Here is a 16,532-nt window from a genome sequence, read left to right on the forward strand (position 1 = left end):
ACTTCGCAAACGATGTCGATGACAGAAAGTCTATTTCTGGTCATGCCTTCAAGTTATTTGGTAAACTGGTTTCGTGGTCAACGAAACGTCAACAGACGGTCAGTCTGTCATCTACAGAAGCTGAACTTGTTTTACTCTGTATGGCAACCAAGGAAGGGATGTGGTTAACAACCCTTCTTGGCGAGCTAGGTGTGGGTAACACCGATTCTTTTCTAATCATGGAAGACAACATCCCTTGTATTCAATTCACAGAAGAACCTAGGGGTCATCAATGGATGAAACATTTAAACCTGAAATACATGTTCATTCGAGAGCTGGTTAAGCTTCGGAAGGTCCATATCAAACACATCCGTTCGGAGGACCAACCTGCCGATGCCAAGGGGCTTCCCAAGGCAAAGCATCGAAAGCTGTTCGAGTTATTGAACGTGCGAATTGAGGGGAGGTGTTGAAACTCACTCGCGACGACGACCGACGAACGACCGACGAACGACCGACTGCTTATACCGCGGCGATTATACGGTACTGACCGCGTGGCGAATTTAAACAACAACAGAGAGTCTCAAGTGAGAACGTCAATTCGCTATTGTTTCAACAATCGATGAAGAGTGAATTCGTAGTGTTCACTGGAATTGCTGCCAGTTGAATACTACGGAAACCAATAGGGAAGTGTCGCCAATATGGCGGATAATCCATTTATCAATATCAATCACTATTGTTACCTGACCTTTTAACATCACTTGACGTAAATAAATATGATTACGATATCAGTTTTCCGATACAAACTTGCGTTCATTTTTTCAATATTACAACAGCTTGAAAATTATATTTTTTTCGTCACTTGAGTACCAGGGTGGTTATTTGCCCTAAATACCATAAAATTTGTACTCAAGCAAGTCACTTTTTAAAAAAATTCTCTGGCGTTGACCGACGAAATCGAAACGAAACTATTACAAAACAAACTGCCCTTACGATTACTTTGATGATGATGGGGTAGTTCGGAAAACAACATCGACTAAATTCATCGCTTGTGTGATTTCGAAGTAAATTTCAGAGTTTGAAAAATGCTAGAAGGAAAAATAGAGCTCAGAAACCAAACCAAAGGATTTCAAATGTCACAAATATTAAAAAAAAAAATAATAATAAAACTCGCCGCTCAACATTAATCAACATTTATTTATTATCCATTGTTTCTTTGTTATTTGATACCATTACCACGGCTAAAACCTGTACTAATAAATTCACAGTAAGAATTCTCTACTAACGGGTGTGTGTGTGTGTGTGTGTGTAATTTCTAATGTTGACTAAAATCGGATGTGTGTAACTCGAATTTGTGCCGCCCGCCAAACAACTTTTCCGTTTACTTCTACATAATTATGTTTCAAGTGCTTTTTGTAAGTTTCAACTTGATACTATCGGATTGTAAATCAATCAGTTTATTGTTTCAGATGATTTTCTATTTTTGAAAGGAAGAAGTAGCCGGAGTGCGCTTTTTCTAACATCAATGTTCGTTTTTTTTTTGTAATGTTTTAATAATTCAGTTTTAGTTTTTGCTATGTTCGTTTTCTTTTGCATGCGTACATGTGTGTGATTTGTTTTTATTTAAGTCTCCATCAACTCTTTAAACGGGAAGTAAATACAATTTGCCTAATAAAACGGTAAACTTGAACATCCCCATGATCTTTCTCTAGCGCCGTTTCGGGATGCTGCTTTTTTTTTACGCTTCCTTAAATATATCAGCAGTAAAACACTTTCACACTAAAATCAGTCAATTTGCTAATACAGGTGTTTTTTTCATTTATATTTATTTATAATATAGATATTTGGATTGTTTTTCTCACGTATTGTTCATCAATTTGCTATATGCGATACTTTGCTTTACAAATTTGTCGACAGATGTTTGGCTACACTCTCCTTTTTGTTTTTTTGTTGAAGATTAAGAATACTTTTACTAAAAATGTTTCTGCGCTAACCTTTTCCTAGACTGCAAGTAAATTTACCTTCTAGAGATTTCCTGTAAGTAATTTTTACCGTTTAAATTTAACCGTTAAAACATTGGACTTGCAAACAGCACCAAATTTGTGTAGAATGTATCCACCTAACCTAGACCTTCTCAATACTTCATGTTTTTCTCGATTAAAACAGTGCGATATTCTATGAATAGGATTAGAAGTATTTTTTTTATTCATTTTTGGCTCGATGAATGTTCGAATAAATAAGGTGTTTGCAATAGAAAGAGATTCTATAAATAGTTTGCTTTTCAGTTAACCTTATTGCTAAATGCTACCACTAACTATATACACTCAGAATAAATTAGTCGGTGAGATTGCTTGGCAATAAATAAATTACTATGATTAAGCGAAATAATGGTTTCAAATTTTTACAGATTATAAACGTTTTGATTGTACATTTTTAAACTATTTTCTAACCACTTCTACTAGCTTATCTACGGTTGTAGTTCTTTGTTAAAATCATTTACCTTCCTCTTTGTCTGCTGTTGAACTTAACTACTTTTTACACATCTTTGAAAGTGTCATTGTGAATTTTTGGTATTGATTAATTTGTTTGCATTTCGATAAACTTGTTCTGGATGGAGCCGGTTCTGAATGATGAATCGAATTAATCTATTTTGTAAAAAAACTAATAAATTCTCCTCATAGGGAGAAAAAAAAATTCTTGTCACGATTCAATTATTGACTGATCGAATGAGTTTAAACTTGTTCATTTTTTTTATGATAACTTTGAAATTTTTCTCAATCCTCATCATCATGAAAAAAAATTATTTCAAGGTTTTTTTCACAGAATGTCTCCCAAAACAGAAATTCTTCTTCTTAATTCAAGATTATGGAAATAACTAGATGGTTGGATTTAATTTGAAATTTGTTTATTGGAAAGGGTGTCGTGCTGGCTGGATGAATTTTATTAAGAAAATTCATCAAATTTGAGAATATCAAAAATCAAAATCAAATTTTAAGATTCTTAAGGCTTATAAATATATTTTTCAGCAGTTCACATTATCAACAATTTTTATAAGAACAGACTTTTGAATTTTAATCAACAAGAATAAGAACTTTAGATTTTCAATTTTCGATTATGATTAAAAAAAAGTGTTCAAATCGCGAAATTTCAAAATCTGTAATTTATCTTGGAAAAGCAATTGAGTTTTCAAGTCTGATTCGAGCCAAGTATAAAACCCTGCTTTTAATACTTTCTTTTATTAATACTTTCATACAAATTGTAAAGAAACTCTTATTTTGAAAGACTTCAGTTTGATGTTCGCAACAAATCTGGGCCACGATTCTTGTTTTATATTCTTGTACATATTTTGAATGTTAAGATTAGAATTCTAAAATTTCAATTTAAAAGTATTCTGTTTGGTGTTCCAATTATAATTTAGTATTTAAAAAATTCTTTGTGTACTTTTGATTTCATTAATAATTCTTAATTCTTATTAAACGAACCTTAAAATCGAAAGGAAAATGTTAAGGAGGTAGTAATTTAGCTACGACTGCTAAACGTAGAATCACCCAATTTTTTTTTCTTGTCAATGTATACTTGTATAGAATAAGTGAACTTATGGTGTATTCACGTAATGATCAACATGTGACAGTGACAAAATGGAAATATCTGACTATGAAAAATTTCAACCATATAACAGAATTTATCCATGTGACACAATCTTATTATGAGACACAATCTGAGCAAGCATTATAATCAGTCCATGTGACATAATTCAACCATGCAATATAACCGACCATCTGACAATGCAACATTAGCGACCATGCGAAATAATCGGACCATCTGACATAATCCAATCATGCAACATAATGGACCATGTGACATAATCTAACTATGCAACATAATCGACCATGTTGTAACGACATAATCTGACCATGCAACATAATCAACCACGTGACTTAATCCGACCATGCAATATAAACGGACCATGTGACGTAATCCAATCATGCAACATAATCTACCATGTGACATAATTAAACCATGCAATAAAATCGACAAAGTGACATAATCCAACCATACAACATAATCGATGATATGACATAATCCAATCATGCACCAATTGACCATGTGACATAATCGGACCATGCAACATAATCGACATGGTGATATAATCTGACTTTACAACATAATCAGACCATGCAACATAATTCGAACATGCCACATAATTCGACTATGTGACATAATCTGACCATGCAACATAATCGATCATGAGACATAATCCGACCATGCAGTATAATCGGGCCAAGAGACATAATCCGACCATGCAATATAATCGACCATGTAACATAATCCGATTATGCAAAATAATCCGATTATGCAACATAATCGATCATGTGACATAATCAGACCAGGCAACATAATCTGACTATGCAACATAATTGACCATGTGACAAAATCTGACCATGCAACACAATCGGACCATGTTGCATAATCCAAACATGCAACATATTTCGACTATGTGACATAATCCTATCATACAATATAGTCGACCATGTGACATAATCCTATCATACAATATAATCGACCATGTGACATAATCAGATCATTCAACATAATCGACTATGCAACATAATCGATCATATGACATAATCCAATCATGCAACATAATCGATCATGTGACATAATCGGACAATGTAACATAATCGATCATGTGACATAATACGACCATGCAACATAATCGGACCATGTGACAAATCATCACAGAATGTTTGTGTAAAATCACAGAAAGTCAGTTTTTTTTGTCAAAATATAGATTTTTTTTCGGTAAACCTGGTTGAAATAAATGTGAAATCCTACATTTGTAACTAAGAGCCGAAAACAGCTTAAAGGGGGAAAAACAAAAAAAAAATTCCAATAAACTGAAAGAATTTGCGCAAAAGCTTACATGCAAAAAAAAGTGCATGCTTTCTGCATTGTTTGAAATAAATTATCGAGTGGTTAAAGTTCGAAAAATTAATAAAAATGAGGAATACAACATTTTCATAGAGCTCCCAACTTCAAGGTGGCTCTCAGTTCACTTTGACACAACGCATTTTAATCCATTTCCACTGTCTGCAACATTGAAATTTTCTAATGAAATCATAAAAAGAGGAAATCAGTTTATCATGTTTCGCATCCGCTGCAATTGATAACTTAATTTTATTCAAATAGGCGTCCAGTTGATAGCATGATCTGGTATCCAATTTTCAAAAGAAATCTTTGAGGTTTTCGAGTGGAAATTGAACTGAAAACAAATAACAAATTCAGTCATTACCAGCGTTAAGACCATTATTTGTTAAAAAAAAATGGATATCATTTTAGCCAAATAAAGGTGGTATAATTTTTGTACTCAATTTTTCAATATAGATAGTACAGCTATGCCAAATTTTTGGTTGGTAAAAAGACTAATTAATACCTTGTTAAGATGCCATTTCTTTAGATGTTTCAAGAGCTCAACGTTGCCAAATTTTGGTTGTACATGAAACCTCAAACTGGCATCGTTGAGCTCTCAAACCTAATTTTGAAGCGATGACTCATCAAGGTATCATAAAGGATTTAGTGAAGTTTTTTTTAGTGAAATCTACAATGGGTTTAGCTTTGGTATCCGTTTATGAAAATTTACACCGGAATTCTGACATTATACCACTTTTCATCAAATTTACTAGCAGAGCATGATGACAAAATGAGGAAGAATTTTGGCATAAAAGGCTGCTCGGAAAATTCTTAAATAAAATAAAGCCTTGTAAACAACCTAAGGTTGCCAGAATTTTTTCAACACGTATCCGGGCCGGACAATCCGGGCAATTTTTTTTTGAAAAACCTGGCAAAATCAGGGCATTTAATTTCCAAATCAAAACCAAAAATCCGGGCAATAACCGGGCAAATTTTGTCAAAACCTAGCAATTAATCAACAAAAATTATGATTAAAGAATTGAAAAAAAAAATGTTTTCATCAAAATTCAAAAACACTTTTGAAATCGTATTTTAATCTTCGAAAAATCCTTTCATGATTATTTTTGCAAAATCTGCTCAAAAATTTCTGTTTTTGTAGCTAAATAAAAAAAAATTACAACAATTTTTTTTTGTTTTATTTGACAAATAAAGTGAAAAAATCCGGGCAAAGTCCGGGCGTTTTTCAATGAAATCCAGGCAATCGGACCAGGCCAGACTGTTCTAAAATTTTGTATAAAAAATTCGGGCAAATCCGGATAAAACTGGGCAATCCAGATCTTAAAATAACCATATTTAAACGTAGTTTTTTTTTAACACAGCTTCTATTTTAAGCATTAGTTTAGTTCTTCTACATTCTAAATCATAAACCAATTTTCTAAAATGTTCACAATTAGGATGAAGAACTTAGATTTTTGAATAGTTTTATAAGACCATTTGAAAGGATTGGAGCATTAATATTCTTAATTTGATAAATTAAAAATAAATAAGCAAGTTTTAAGAAGCAATTTCAATTCACAGAACGAATACTATCTGGGTAAGACTGAGGTCAGAATTTTTTCGATACATATCCGGGCCAGACAAATCCGGGCAATTTTATCTGAAAACCTGGAAAAATCCGGACATTTGCTTTAGAAATTGTCGACAAAATATAAGGGCAATATCCCGGAAAATTTGTTCAAGATTTTCTCAACAAAAATCTTTTTAAAAAATTTTTTTTTAACAAAAATCAAGAAAAAAAGCTTGGATACAAAGTTTTTTCATCAAAACTCATCAGCAGGTTTTAAATTGTATTTTAGGCTTCCAAAACACCTTTCAAAAATAATCTGTAAAATTTGCTCGAAAATTTCGATTTGGCCGCATAAATAAAAAATTTTTTTAACACAATTTTTTTTTTTTTTTTGTACGGTTTGGTAAATGAAATGAATAAATCTGGGCAAATCCCGAACTATTTTTTAAATGAAATCCTATAATAAGGCCGGACCAAACTTTTCTAAAATTTTGTATTAAATATCCGGGCAAACCAATATAAAACCGGGCAATCAGACAACGTTAGGTTAGACCGCTGCCAGATGTATTTATGTGAAGAGTTTTTCAATTCACAAATTTTCACGCCCCCCATAACTTTTTATTGGGTACATTCACAACCGAAACAGTCTCTGCGTATTTGAATTCGAACTGCTTTTTCTAGTATAATTTGTATGGAAAAGACCCCAGCGGTGTACTGAAAATTTGATGAAAATAAATCTGATCGTAAATGTCATTGATCTGAATTTTAGCACAAGAAAACTGTTTAAATTTATACAAAAAATGTCAAAAAATCTCTAGTACTACATATTTGATCATTCATTTGAAAGTTCATTTACACTAAAAGATTTGAAATATTAAGAAGTAACTTTTGCAAAAAAGTACTAAAATTAATGAAATGGTTAGTTCAATTTCCATAATAAAGCATTCAGTTACAAAATAGGGAACTTACTTTCATTGTTGGCTGAATCTTTTGAATTTGTTTAGGAATCTGGGAGATTTAAGGTATTTGATTTGAGCAAAGAATTAGTTGAAATCCTTAAATTTTTTTGAAAAAAAACTTATTCTTTGCCTCAATAAAGTAAGATAAATCTACCAAACTATTGGGAAAAATTTTATGATTTCTTTCATCGATGAAAATTGTAAATCAAATTTTAAAATTAAGTTTGAAATTTGGCTCTTGAAAAATTGCACTATTGAAAAGTTACTCAATCCACCAAGAAAATATGGCATTTACTGCAGATTTTTTATACGTGAATGTTTATTTTTCAGTGAATACTGTTAATTAAAAATCTGTATCATAAATTACATTTAGTGGATAATTTTAAAACATACATTTGTAATTTTCAGCTGAATTGTGTAAACAAACTGACTGTGATTCAAAATTTGAAATCTAGAATTTAGTTAACCCGACATTCAACGTTATAAGTCTACGATCTCTTGCTATTTGAATTCCTTCATGAAATATTCATCTTGTTATTTTTAAAACTGCACTCATTTCTGAGCTGAATCTGAATTTGGAATAATTATTTTTAATCTTAATTTTGATACTGAATTCATAGTTTTTTTTGCATCTTTTATTTAGTGAGGTATTAACCTGTTGTTTTCACCCTCGAAATTCATAATTTGAAATTTGATTCTGTTTGCGAATTTCAATACGATCGCTGAGATGTACAAAAAAAAAAAGATTTCTGAATCAAAATTGTTAGTCAGAATTTTTAAATATGAGCCAAGAAGTGAAATAAGTTTCAGGGCCCTCAATCATGAAGCTTTAATTTATTTTTTTTTGTGTTTTTGGTTTGAATCTGACTTGTAAAGCCAAAAAATAAAATTAATTTTGAATGATCAATCTGATTCTGAGATTTTAATTCTGGACAGCCAGTTCGAAGCTCTGTTAAGTTGATGTTTTTCATAAGAGTTTAGTTTAAGAACTTCGAATCTAAATGGTGAACAAAGAGTCAGGATGATTCTTATATTCTTTTTTGTCATATTCGGAAAACTATTTTCTAAATAATCAAAATGCATTTTTGAATCGAAAATTGTAAATTAAATGTTGCACAGAATACCAAACAATATTTGAACCGTGATTGCACAGCAGTATTCCATTTTTTTCTTATGATGATTCGAACTGAAAATTTAGAATCCCAAACTGGATACAGAATCCAAAAAATAAAAACAGTAACATAATTTGGTTTTTGAAAATATGGAACCAAAACCTCCAAAGCAATTAAAAATATTTTATTTATAATTTAATATTTCAAACAGACTTTTTTTTAAATAAATGAAAAAAATTTAAACTGTAGCAGAATTCTGAACCTGGGATAAGTTTTCGAGATTTTGGCATAAGTTTTGAATAAAGATTATTACTCTTAAATAACCTTACTCAATCATTCAAATTTGTCAGGGAATTAAAAATTTTGTGTGTGGATTAGAATACCTCGCTTGCTTTTTTTGAACCCTCCTGAGGGAAGGGAGGGGGTTTGACCCCCAAAATGAAAAAAATTGATAAACTTTCTTGAAATTCAGAGGAAAATTTCCCATTTCGTTTTAAATTGGTTGTGTTGTGCAGTGCTTTTAAAAGACGTGTTACCCAAATGGATTTCCATATTCATGACCTCAAGCCTTTTGAATGGAAATAAACTGATGCAAACCTAGCGAACATTTATGTAGGTAATTTTCTTAACAAACTTGTTTCAAGGCTCATATACATTGCAGAACAACAAGGCTGTTTTCTCGATTGAAGCCAGCAATGGAGAACAATTTAAGCAAAATCTTTTTTAGAACAATATTCGCTTTAAACCGATTTCAAGTAACCATTTTCTCGATTCGTTTCTTATTTAATAGGAATTGCAATTTGTTGTAATGCTGTTAACGACTTGAGTTATCTTTTCTTATGCGATTTTATAATTGCTGGGAGCACTTATGAGAAAATTTCGCCAAAAAACGTAAAAGAAATACTTTGTTTAAATTTTTTTCAAACCTGGAAAAGTACATGGAAAACTTGCATTGAGCCAATTTTTTAATCTTGATCGAAAGGCAAAAAACATTAAGGCCAAATTGAACCACACGAAATGGAGGGATGAGTCAATTCCAGTTCTTATTTAAAGACCCTTGAATCATGTTTTTGAATATTGGTGTTAACCTGATAAGTACAGTCAATCAAAATGATAAAAATCTGCAGGAAAGAATGTCCCCACAGATGTTAAAATCCCAATAATCAAATAATTTAAAAAAATGAAATCTGAATGATGTATCCGAATTTCAACATAACTCGCCTAACAAAGTGTAAGCAACCAAAAGTTTTTTTTTCTAAATTCTTTGTTGAATTTTGCTTGCATTTCTAACCAGGCACCATCACAGAACGATTGCTTGTTTGTAAATATTTAAAAGTAAATACATAAGTAGCTGCTTTTGGCTTCAAACACTGTTTTCGCAGCTTAGTGTTCAGTGCTGCCATACCACCACTGGCAAAAACGCATTAGCCTCTGTTGACTGCTGCACCACCCCCCCCCAGCTGTACGCTAAGGTTTTTGACTCGAGTGCTGCACCGGAAGGGAGAACTTTTTCGATGCCATGCCATTTTTTCCTAAAATATAAAAATTCGCATTTAGATTAAGATATTTTTTGTTAAAAAATAAATAGTAGGTAGAGGTTTTTTTGACTTACCAAAACTGCAGACGCCGTTGTACTGGACATCGATATAGAAACCGGTGTGGCAAGAATCCCGCAACATGTGACACCACGAGTGATAGGTGTGATTGTTGGTTCCGCAAAGTTTGATATTTGGCACCGATTGACCTTTGTGTGGAGCTTTTCCGAGGCTTCCAGAAATTCCAGCTTCCCTTCCAAACAGCTTACGATTCTGACGGTTCTGAAAAGAAAAAGAAACATTATAATTTTAAGTCTCTCATCTTCTCATCTTCTCATCTTCTCATCTTCTCATCTTCTCATCTTCTCATCTTCTCATCTTCTCATCTTCTCATCTTCTCATCTTCTCATCATCTCATCTTCTCATCTTCTCATCTTCTCATCTTCTCATCTTCTCATCTTCTCATCTTCTCATCTTCTCAACTTCTCATCTTCTCATCTTATCGTCTTCTCATCTTCTCATCTTCTCATCTTCTCATCTTCCCATCTTCTCATCTTCTCATCTTCTCATCTTCTCATCTTCTCATCTTCTCATCATCTCACCTTCTCATCTTCTCATCTTCTCATCTTCTCATCTTCCCATCTTCTCATCTTCTCATCTTCTCATCTTCTCATCTTCTCATCTTCTCATCTTCTCATCTTCTCATCTTCTCATCTTCTCATCTTCTCATCTTCTCATCTTCTCATCTTCTCATCTTCTCATCTTCTCATCTTCTCATCTTCTCATCTTCTCATCTTCTCATTTTCTCATCTTCTCATCTTCTCATCTTCTCATCTTCTCATCATCTCATTTTTCATCTTCTCATCTTCTCATCTTTTCATCTTCTCATCTTGTCATCTTCTCATCTTCTCATCTTCTCATTTTCTCATTTTCTTATCCTCTCATCTTCTTATCTTCTCATCTTCTTATCTTCTCATCTTGTCATTTTTTCATCTTCTCATCTTCTCATCTACTCATTTTTTCATCTTCTTCTCATTTTGTCATCTTCTCATCTTCTCATTTTCTCATCTTCTCATCTTCTCATCTTCTCATCTTCTCATCTTCTCAACTCTCATCTTCTTATATTCTTATCTTCTCATCTTCTCATCTTCTCATCTTCTCATCTTCTCATCTTCTCATCTTCTCATTTTCTCATCTTCTCATTTATTGTCTTCTCATCTTCTCATCATCTCATTTTTCATCTTCTCATCTTATCATCTTCTCATCTTCTCATCTTTTCATCTTCTCATCTTGTCATCTTCTCATCTTCTCATCTTCTCATCTTCTCATTTTCTTATCCTCTCATCTTTTTATCTTCTCATCTTCTTATCTTCTCATCTTGTCATCTTTTCATCTTCTCATCTTCTCATATACTCATTTTTTCATCATCTCATCTTCTCATCTACTCATTTTTTCATCTTCTCATCTTCTCATCTTCTCATTTTCTAATCTTCTAATCTTTTCATTTTCTCACCTAGTCATCTTCTAGTCTTCTCATCGTCTCATTTTCTCATTTTCTCATCTTCTCATCTTCTCATCTTCTCATCTTCCCATCTTCTCATCTTTTCATCTTCTCATCTTCTCATCTTCTCAACTCTCATCTTCTCATCTTCTTATCTTCTCATCTTCTCATCTTCTCATCTTCCCATCTTCTCATCTTCCTCTCTCCTCATCTAACCGTTTCATCTTATTATTTACATCATTTATAATTTATTTTTTCTTGATTGTTTTTCTAAATTTTTTGATTCGAAAAACTCTCAACTCACCTGTTGCTGGTGCTGCTGCTGTTGATGCATCTTCATCCGGGGGCACTTGTAGCTGCAGCTGACACACCGCGGCCGATGCGTTTTCAAATCGGTCAAACAGTGCTGCCGATCTTTGCATTTGATGGTGTCACAGGTAGCAGATTCTGGAGAGAGTGAGAAAAAATTAAAAAAAATCAGTACTTGAGTTGGCAACAAATTTCCCATACACTAGCCAGGGATTGTGTCAACCTTAAGGCCTTGGCAAAAGATCGGCTTAATTATCGGTCGATTAAATGATTCCGGACATAATTTTCGGACGGTTTCTTTTCTTCCTGCTATGCGGCCCCGATTAATTGCGAACCTTTTGATTTCGTGTTTTTTTTTATTGAGGTGGATCCAGTTGTTGATACCGGGCAAATTTGAAGGGAAGCATCAAGTTGGGATCATTTCGGGAGATGGAGAGAGATTTTTTTTCGCTATTGATATTGTTGCTGCTGCAAATCCTCGGCTTTGGCTTTATGTTCGTCATAAAATTTATTGAGTTTAGTTCTTTTGTTGATATCCCCGAGCGCAGCATTTCCTTTTTAATTGAAGATAAGAACTGAAGATCACTCGCGGGTATTAATGGTCAGCCATTAAGGGATGAATTGTTTTTTTTTATTGGTACCATTATCTGTATGGCCAGATTTGTGAACCATCTCTCAAATGTATGATGAGAAATATTTTTCTGAATAATTCCTACTCAGTCTAATATTTCAAAGGCTTATCAGTAATTTGTTTGCTCTGTATCAGTAGGTAAAGAGTGTTCGGATCAATAAGTGGTCATTTTAAATTCGCCGTATTTTTTTTGATTCATTCATATAAAAAACCTGAACACCCCTCATTTTGTAGATGTTTGTGTAAAATGATGCTACTATTTGGCTTTCGACAATTTTAGTATTTATGTATTATGTATTTAGTTTGCAAAATGGCGTCCAGCAAGAGGAGCTTCGAATCAGAATTTTGTACATTCGATGTGAAAATCCAAACTACACGCACGCATAAATAGCAAATTCGCTGAATGTGGCGAAATCAACCATCACCAAAGTAAATAAAGTGATCGGGGAATATCGTCTAACAGCGTGCATGAAGCTTAAAAACGAACCGGACTATTGACTTATAAGAAGGTAGTGACTGCTAATCGCAATGAAATGCAAAACCTTACGACAAAAACAAGATCTCGGAAGCAGTATACGAAATTTTTGACAAAGCTTGATTGCGTGATAATTGGCGACGAAACCCACGGCATGGCAGACTTCAAACTGCTTCCGGAACCAGAGTTTTATACAGCAAGCGGAAGGGGAAAGGTGGCTGATATTTTCAAGCATATTGAACAATCCAAGTTTGCTAAGAAATATATCTTGTTTGGCAAGCTATCTGTATCAGTTGCTTGAAAAACTACATTTTTGTTGCAACCGGGACCTTCAATCAGGAAATTTTCGTGAAAGATTGTCTTCAAAAGCGTTTGCTGTCTTTCCTGAAGAAACATGATTTGCTGTGCTGTTTTGGCCGACTTATGCATCCTGCCATTATGAAAAAAGGCCTTGGAGTGGTATGCCGCCAACAGCATTCAGGTTGTGCCCAAGAGAGAACTCTCCCAATACACCAGAATTCCGCCCAATAGGAAAATATTGGACATTATTTCGCCTTATTTTTTTTTTTTGTTTTACTACTAAATAAAAAATGCAAATTTTATTGCTCATGAAAAACATTTTTGGAGTACCTCTATCTATTAAACTAAAAAATGTTATGGAAAAAATATCAGAATATTTGGAGTTAAATCTGATACGGTCAAATATGTTGAAAAAAATTATATCATGTCACGTAATTTCATTTTCTTTATGGTAGAAAGAGGATGTTTATAGTTATTTCAAATTATAAAAGTTTTCTTGGGTTTTCCTAGTATTTTTTAATCTTGGTTACAAATATTTTCTTAAATTACAATCGGTACCCATTTCATTCGTTTTGAAAAATGATAGATTTCTCACCAAATATTGGAATCTGAATAAAAAAAAGGTTTTTGAAATTTGTAATTTATTTTTTGTAAAGGCCATAAAATGAATGTCCATAATGTTTTGTTTGAAAATTTCGATTTTCCCAGTTATATTTCCTGATCATAATTTGAAAAACGCGTTATTTTCGGTTTAAAATCTGTTCTGAACTCAATTTTTTATTTAAAAAACGGGTACCGTGGAAATTTCTCGTTGCTCGAATAAATCAACAAAATATTTATTTAAAGGTGAATAAACGCTCAATTCCATCCATGACAAGTGTTGTTTTGTGCCATTTCAAAAAATTGTGTAATATGTCTACAAGCTCGAGATATTGTGGAATTTCTGCAATATGATTTTGCTTCGAACGGTCACATATTTTAACAAAACATTTTTTTAATTGTGTGAAATAATGTAGAACTGAAGAAAATTTACTTTAAAAACGATCCTAGAAGCATAGGGCTTTCAGTTTTCGCAGGCATCAACATTTCTTCAAATACAAGTGTAGGTTATAAAATAGGTGATAACTGGGAATTAAAAATGGGAATGGAAGGTAAAATAAAATACCGCCAAACGGGGCATCATGCAACAGCGGGGTTCGATGCAACATTTATATAACACTACATTGAATCAATTTTTGATTTAATGTATTGTAATAAAGTTATCTTTTAATGATAACAAAATGATGATGACATAATTTCTCGCATCTTAAGCTAGTTGTCTTAAGTTTTTTATTTTTATGTAAAATTTGAAAATCGAGCAATAAATATATAAATTTTAACATGTTTTGAAGTCGAAAAAAACTTTACCCAGTATGACGGATCGGCTTGATAAAATTGCCTACAAACTTTTTACAGGTTTCCTCATGTTATACCAACATTGTTGGTGTAAAAATATTTTTCGAACAATCACCCAATTTTTTTAAATGAATATTTTTAAAATTCAGTTAGGTGTCTGGGGTTAAATGCAACAAAATGCAAATCAAAGAAATACCTTGTAAATCTCGTTTCCATGTGTTGGAATATGAATGTTTTGCATCACGCGTTTGTAAACATTTAAATTTCATTCATCCAAACATTTATTTTTATGATTTCAGCATGTAGAATTTTTCGTAGCATTATTTAGCCCCTAAATGTATGCAGCATCCTTATTTTCAGAAAAAATGTGAAAATTTGTTTTTACAGACCCGAAAACTATTGCCATTGGTGTTGTCATGCGTAATGGTCTTTAAGGCATCGCCAATATATTAAGAACTATGAATTTTTGTACGTGTTCATAAGATTTTTCATTAAAAACAAAGTTTGTTGCAAGTTACCCCATTTTCTAAGGAGGGTGAAAATCGCATGTTTTTAGAAAATTAAAAATAACTGAAGAAACCAATAATTTTTTTAACTACGCCAATTTGATGCCCCAGCATCCTTAAAACTTTTGATGCATAAAGGATACGATTAACTGTGAACATAAGTTTTTAAGAAGCCATTGAAGTTGAAAATTGTTGCATGTTGCCCCAGTTGACGGTAATCTTTATCGATGAACAGTTTCTCAGCACCTACAGGAATTTCTCACCATATAATACTGTATTTGTTTTCTCCACTCGTGGAGTGTTCCACCGTACCCGATAAAAACAAACACAAATCGTCGCCAGTGTATTGCTACCTCCCTCACTCACACGCTCTCTCGCAACACTGGCAAAATTATCGGTGGGCCACCGTCCGTAAGTTTAACTCCGACAGGTCAAAACCAGTGCAACACCGTCCGAATAAACAAACAGTTTGACAGCACCTAGTGGTGCACCAGTGCAACACTAGTGCAACACTCGGCATAAACAAATACACTATAAGTAACTGTCCCTATTCACTCCACTAGGAATGAGCACACAACAGTGTTATTATTATTAATAATATTTGTCAAAGACCCTTTAACAATTGTCATTCGGGTCAAAGACACAACAGAAGGTGCACAAAAAATAATGCTTTAAAATTGGTAGTTAAAACATAATTTAAAATTTTTTTTCTATGATTTATTTTGGTTCAGTCAACGTAATCCATCATCTTAAACAAATCAGTTGCTTAAAGAGCAATAGGTCGGAACATATTTCAAATCCTTCTTTTGACACTCGAATTGGAACATCACGAGGGGGAGACAGTAAAAAAAAATTTTGCAAGAAACTAATAAATGGGAATGAATTGCATGAACGCTTGTATGTTAAGGTTTCGTATGCAGTAGAGCAGAGATTTTTTTCTCAAATTGCTTTCAATTTTTCGACTTTTTCCTACGATAAATTGTATCTATTATATAAAATTCTCTTGTAACGGTGTTTGTAGTACTACTTCTCCGAAATGACCCAAACGATTCGAATGAAATTATTTTTAGAATATTCTGTAGCCATGCGAATCGGTTTATATCGAATAAAAACAACACAAAGTCGCATCAATTGTCCGTAATTATTAAATTTGTAGTTTTTTGAATGAAATGAAAGTCATGGCTTCCATTTTTTCGAGATTTTTTTTTCCTTTGGGCGGTTTGTTTTTCGTCTCCAAGGTCGAGGCGTCGCGACCTGACGTCGTTAGAAAATAGTAACCATGGCATAGCACACTGATCAGTGAGAATATTTTGGCGCGTATTTCTCAACCAAGCATATTTTCAATGCACGTGGTG

The 16,532-nt window shown here is 33.0% G+C and overlaps 1 protein-coding gene across 1 annotated transcript in view; it reads right to left on the reverse strand.

Annotated features, from left to right (window-relative positions):
- Nucleotides 1–5,293: 5,293 nt before the first annotated feature.
- LOC129755982 (uncharacterized) overlaps nt 5,294–16,532 on the reverse strand; it is a 254,598-nt gene continuing 243,359 nt past the window's right edge. The window contains exons 6-8 of the mRNA XM_055752727.1: nt 11,866–12,008; nt 10,138–10,342; nt 5,294–10,057 (exon numbers count right to left, since the gene is read on the reverse strand). Of these exons, the coding sequence (XP_055608702.1) occupies nt 9,993–10,057; nt 10,138–10,342; nt 11,866–12,008 (413 nt within the window). The 3' untranslated portion in view covers nt 5,294–9,992. The remainder of the gene's footprint in view (nt 10,058–10,137; nt 10,343–11,865; nt 12,009–16,532) is intronic.

The sequence above is a fragment of the Uranotaenia lowii genome, chromosome 3, assembly GCF_029784155.1.
Source record: "Uranotaenia lowii strain MFRU-FL chromosome 3, ASM2978415v1, whole genome shotgun sequence".
Classification (NCBI taxonomy): domain Eukaryota; kingdom Metazoa; phylum Arthropoda; class Insecta; order Diptera; family Culicidae; genus Uranotaenia; species Uranotaenia lowii.